Source organism: Vombatus ursinus, unplaced genomic scaffold (genome assembly GCF_900497805.2).
Source record: "Vombatus ursinus unplaced genomic scaffold, bare-nosed wombat genome assembly UNPS02015175.1, whole genome shotgun sequence".
Lineage (NCBI taxonomy): Eukaryota > Metazoa > Chordata > Mammalia > Diprotodontia > Vombatidae > Vombatus > Vombatus ursinus.
In genome coordinates, this window is record NW_020954953.1 from 23,359,506 (window position 1) to 23,365,528 (window position 6,023).

Genomic DNA, 6,023 nt, shown 5'->3' on the forward strand with positions numbered 1-6,023 from the left:
ACAAAAGACTATCTATTTCAGCAGCAAAAAATATTTTCATGGAGCAAACCCAAGGTGAAAATGTATTGTTACTGAAACAAGTATATTTTTAAAAATAAATCATAGTTTTTTTAAATTTTTTCAAAATTGTAAAATACTTGTACATCAGCTAAATGCAGATGTAAAATGTTCATTCTGATCCATTTGGAAGAGCTACTTCAGTGCTCTAGAAAAATGAAACTAAAGGGCAAAAAAAATTTTAAGTTAAAAAATCTTTTTAAAGAAGGATTAAAATGAAGATAAATTCTGGTATTTAAAAATATGTGTTTCTAAAGAATATTTTCCCTTAGATTGGCCAAGGCAAGCAGTATCTCTCTTGTGTGTGTGTGTGTGTGTGTGTGTGTGTGTGTGTGTTACGCACTGACATATGAATGTTGCTGCCTAGTTTTCTAACCTGTGTTCAGATTGCTGAAACAGACCTTCATTTCCCATAAATAGCTATTTGCTTATTCCTTATCTGACCTCTATTTGCTTTTCTTTCTTCTGGGCAGCTAGCAATATAAACAAGTGCTTGATTACAGTTTTTTAAAAAATCATTTAAAAATTTTTCTGTCTTCTCGTTTATGTCAATCCTAGAGCATCTATCCAAGCATCTTTTTTATAACAAAATGCTGTGGGAAATTAGTTAACTCATAAAGAACACTGAAAAAGACAGACCATAAAGACTATCTTTATGTCTGTCTCTTTCTAAATTATTTCTAATTTACCTTTAAGAAATGTTCATGGTACGAGAAGCAAGAAAACAGATTGTTCTAACTATTCACTAAAATAAAACAAAAAACCCAGATTATATTGAATAGTAAAATGGAAAGTCTAGCTGAGGAACCTCTGAGACAGAGTTGTTGCTACAGGGGGGTATTTAACCATTACCCCACTTTTAATATCTTCCTAACTGAACATCCAATTATACCATACACACACATACCATAATTATGTCTTTGAGGTATCTTACAAATATTTCTAGGGTCCTATTTTTCCTTTATATGGGCCTAATTTTAAAAAATAGACTATAATCCCCAAAGTGATATTTTAAATTTGTCTTAAAGAGAAGCCTTTTCTGAAAATGTTCTAATTTAAATAAATTAAGAGCTATAATAATGGAATCTATTTATTGATCACTTCGCCAAACTTTTTTTTGGAATGCCAAATGACTGGTTTGACTATGTTGTCTAACCTTCCTTTATAAGTATACTGGAACTTGGAAAGTAATTAATTTTCCTTTCTACCCCACTTATCTCTAGTATTTTGGCAATATTCATGGGGAAATTGCTATCATCACCTGATAAGTTCTCCAGTTTTCTGCCACCTTTTGACCTGAAAATTCACTGGACCTAATGCTGAAAGGATCAATTTATACATAAAGTCATTTCAAGAATCATTTTTATATTAAGTCAACCTAGAAGAGAATTCAAAGGTATTGTTGAGTCTTAACTGTTCAAGCATTTGCAACATGCTTATTCTTTCCTAGAAAAAAAATTTTTTTGAAATTACAAAAAAAAAGGAAAACTTAGGTGCTCTTAAAATTACACATTCCTTTAAAATAAATATTGTTCAGCGTCTTACCTGACTTAAGAAAGAAAAGAAAGAAAAAGACTATTTTCCCATATTCCATTTTGGGGTTGACTGGCAGGGTCCAGAAGGCTGTGTGTCCCAAAGCCCCAAGCTTTATAGACTCATACAAGAGAAAAGGACCATCAACCAAAAAAACAGTCAAATTAAGTTAATTATTCTCCCAGAGACCCTTGCCATTCTGCTCCAAGCGTTCAAACATTACCTTCCATGGAAGATCTTACAAAATGTTTGATGCCAGTATTTGTTTTAGATGCTAGGAAGTGATGAAAATAGTCCTCTTCCCCATGTCCCATTCTCTTTGCCTTTTCTAAATGTTTACCCCCATCTCTTTATCTCCCCATATAGTCCATATGCTTGTTTTCTTCCTTTAATTCCCTTTCCAATCATTAAAAGAAAGTGAGAAACACACTGGCTCTGAAATATCTAGGCCTTCTGTTACAAATCTCAAGCTTGACACATTTTCGTTAAATCTCCCAAGTCCTACCAAACAGTGAGAATTATTCTTTGACTCAGAATTGTTATTTTGTTGTTTGATTCTCTAAACAATTATTCCTGGTGAACTATAAATATCATTCAATCAACAAACCTACTATTATGCAAGCTACTGTTTGGGCCTAGAGTTTAACTCTTCAAGGAGCCATGATTTCATTCAGATAGGCATGTCTACTACCAATTCTAATCACAATACTTCTTTTATAGACAACCTTAATGAGCTATTCTAGTTTTTAAAAATTTGTCTATTGATCAACTTTCTAATGACAAGAACAATATGTACATGCCTTAGCATGCTTAAAATACTTGCAGAATAAATACAAGATCAGTTTTTAGAAGGAAGACAGTACTAGCTGAAAGAATCAGAAAAGGTTTCATGTACAATATGGTACTTGAGTAGAGTTTTCAAGTCAACAAGGGTTTCTAAAAAGGGGTGGGTTAGGTAAGGAAGGAATCCATCCCTAGCATGGCGGCAACCTCCACCCCACATAAGCTATTAAAAGATAATGAAATATTTTTGAGACTTCGTTGGTCTAGAAGACTAAGACTGAAACCATTGGCGTAGTTTCCAGGGAGTTATTGGGTTTCCTCAGGCTTAACACATGAAAAATGCAGAAGTTGTGTTCAAATGAATCAGTTATATATGCTTGATGAGTGTCCTTTCTATGCTACAGCTAAGTAAAACTCTTTTTATTTACTACTAGATGGCCTACAGGTATCTCAAAACATAAACACCTGGCCAATTTGAGTCAGGTCTGGTCCAGAATAGGCATGGAGATGAGATGGATCACCACGTGTGAGAAACATTATGGACAGTTTTGCTGGACCACAGAGTGGTAAAGATAGATCGAGGTCATTTTGTGAAGGCCTTTAAAAAACAGACAGAGGTGTTTTTATTGGATCCTTGAAGAAATAGGAGGCCACTGGATTTTAATGAATAAGGAACCTGGTTAGACCTGCGCTTTAGGAAAATCACTTTAGAAGTTACAGGGAAGATGGATTGTACTGAGAAGAGACTTTAGGCAGGGACATAAACTTAGAAGCTATGCTCTAGTTCTTGTCTGAAATGAACTAGAGTTGTGGCCATGTGAGTAGAAAGAAGGGAAAGACAGATGAGAGGAATATTGTGGAGATTAAAAACACACACACACACAGGATTTGGTAACTAAGTGGATATGTGGAGTGCATGAGCCACAAGTTGAGAATGACGCCAACATTGCAAATGCACAAATGGAAGAATGTGGTAGCTTCAACAGAAATAAGAACATTTAGAACAGAGGAAATGATGTTGAGTTCCATTTTGACACATTGAATTTGAGATGCCTCTTGAGCATCCAGTTTGAAATATCCAGTAGACAGTTAGAGATGCACAGGTAGAGCTCAGAAGAAAGACCAGGGATGGAAATATAGTTTTGGGAGTCAAATGCATAGAAGTAAAAATTAAACCCATGAAAACTGATGAGATCACTGAGAGAGATACTTCAGAGAGAGAAGTAGGCCCAGGACAGAGCCTTGGGAAACAACCACTATTAGAGGACATGATGTAGATGATGAACCAGCAAAGGACACTGAGAAGGAGCAATCAGACCAGTCAGAGTGTCCAAGAAAGAATGAGAGTAATGCCAATGCAACGAATATAATCTGGCCCACTATGGTGCAGTGGATAGAGCACTGGGCCTGGACTCAGGAAGACTCATCTTTTGAGTTTAAATCTGGCCTCAGATACTTACTAGCTGTGTGATTTCATTTAACCCTATTTGCCTCAGTTTCCTCATCTGTAAAATGAGCTAGAGAAGGAAATGGCAAACTACTCTAGTATCTTTGCCAAGAAAACCCCAAATGTGGTCACGAAGACTAAGACATGACTGAAATGACTGAATAAAAGCAACAACTATTACAGAGCCAGGCTGGTCATATCTCCCCCTCAGGGTTTCAGGGGTTCCTGAAGACTTGAGGGGGTTGTCTTTTCTAAACTGTAATGTCTTGAATTCCAGCTGGCTATGCTTAGGTAACAACCCATCTTTCCCCACACCCACACACACCTAAATTTGTCTTAATTTTATCTTGTATTATTTTTAAGAGAGGCAGCATGACATTGTGCATAGAGAGCTAGCCATGGAGCCAGGACAACCTGGGTTCAAGTTCTGCCTCTGATATTTACTGTCTATGTGTCCATAGGCAAGTTACGTAACCTCTCAGCACTCCAGGGCAATTCTCTAAGACCATGTAAATTGTAGAGAAAGTGCTGACATATCCAGGAGTATAGCATGTACCATGTAGCAATATAGACCCTGAGGGACCTTATCCTAACTTTCACTTACACTGGAAAGTCGGTTCCCAGAAGGCAGCATTTCCCCTCCCCTTAAATCTCTAGAGGTACCCCAAGGAGCAATGGGTTTTTTCTCAGCTATCAGATTGAGCCCCCATTCCATTATGTCTTCCTCCTACCCTACCCTCCAATAAGATACCTGTATTTGTAGAGGGAGTTTCCTCATACAGTTCTCTATACCAACAAAATCACAAATCTAGTCCCTTTCACTGGAAAGGGACTATTTTACTTTCATAGCATGAATTACAAGGTTGACTTTGAAAATGTAATTAAAGCTATTTGCCATGGTAATGCCTTTCCCTTTTTGCCAAAATTGTAAGTTACAGCTTTTTCAAAGAAAGGGGAAATTTTTTAAAATGGAGACATTGTTTTTTTTTCATAAAATGTTTAAATCAATGTCTTTTCATAATATTCTTTTTTCTTTCTTTGATGTATTAAGACTCTTTAGGACAAGAACAGTATCTATACGTTTTATGTAATGAATGTAAACATTTTACGTCTTTAATCAGGTATTTTTTGCTTTTGTTTTAGGACTAGATGCTAAGAAAATCTAAGCTAGACACAATATAATCTTGTGAATGTTTGCTTACCTGGGATGCCTACCAAACCTGTTCTGTCATGAGGAAAGGAAATATCCCAGACTCACCAACCAAAGGCCACCATGGGCTTAAGTAAGGGTGGTTGTGAAGAGAATCTCTCTGGTACAGCATTGTACCCCAGGGTAGGGCAATTGTTATTGAAACTTAAAATGGACTCTGGAGTAAGTGTGACATGAAGCTAAAATATTCTTCTAGTCACATAGCTGTGACACTGTACGTTTTGTCCTATAGCTTTGAAATCCCAGTAGGAAAACACTAATACCTCATTTTAATTATGATGTTTGATACATATTACCTCATTTAAGTCTCATAAGAATCCTGTAAGGCCACCTGGCATAGGTGATAGTTGGGCTGAATTCAGAGTAAGGAGCCCCTGGGTTCAAGTCCCACCTTTGATATAGATAGACCCTATAAACCTGGACAAATCATCTAACATTTCAGTGTTCCAGGCAACTCTCTTAGAATATAAGCTGTGGGGTAATTGATGATCTGAATTGGTAAAGAGAATTCTTCTTTGGGAGTTTTCTACCCCAGGGAAATCACAGGTTGGGATCAAAAATAATCCAGTCCTGTGATACAGGTAGAAATGGGTACTGGACCAATTTCCATTGGTGTAGGGAACTCCTGGATGAGGAGACTCCCACTTCCAATGAGGAAACTCCCTTGCCAATGCAGGCATTTTCACTGTAACTTCTAGTCTTTTAGAGTTGCCTAGAGCACCAAGAAGTTGTGACTTGCCCAGAGTCTCACAGGCAGTATGTGTCAGAGGTGAGTGTTGGTCATGGGTCTTTCTCATTCTAAGTTTAGCTCTGTAATTACTATTCTGCCTCTACAGCATACCTGAGAGAGGTACTAATTTTTGCCCATTTCTTCAGAAAAGAAAATTAAGGTTCAGAAGTAGCTTGCTAATGTGTCAGAGGTAGTCTTGAACACAGGTAGAATACAGAATACTGGACAGGACCCAAGAATTGGGTTCAGCCCCTGTCCCAAAT

The 6,023-nt window shown here is 37.0% G+C and overlaps 1 protein-coding gene across 1 annotated transcript in view; it reads right to left on the reverse strand.

Moving 5' to 3' along the window:
- Positions 1–1,706, reverse strand: part of LOC114031433 (plasminogen-like) — a 71,007-nt gene extending 69,301 nt beyond the window's left edge. The window contains exon 1 of the mRNA XM_027846505.1: positions 1,603–1,706. Within this exon, the coding sequence (XP_027702306.1) occupies positions 1,603–1,651 (49 nt within the window). The 5' untranslated portion in view covers positions 1,652–1,706. The remainder of the gene's footprint in view (positions 1–1,602) is intronic.
- Between the last annotated feature and the right edge of the window lie 4,317 nt (positions 1,707–6,023).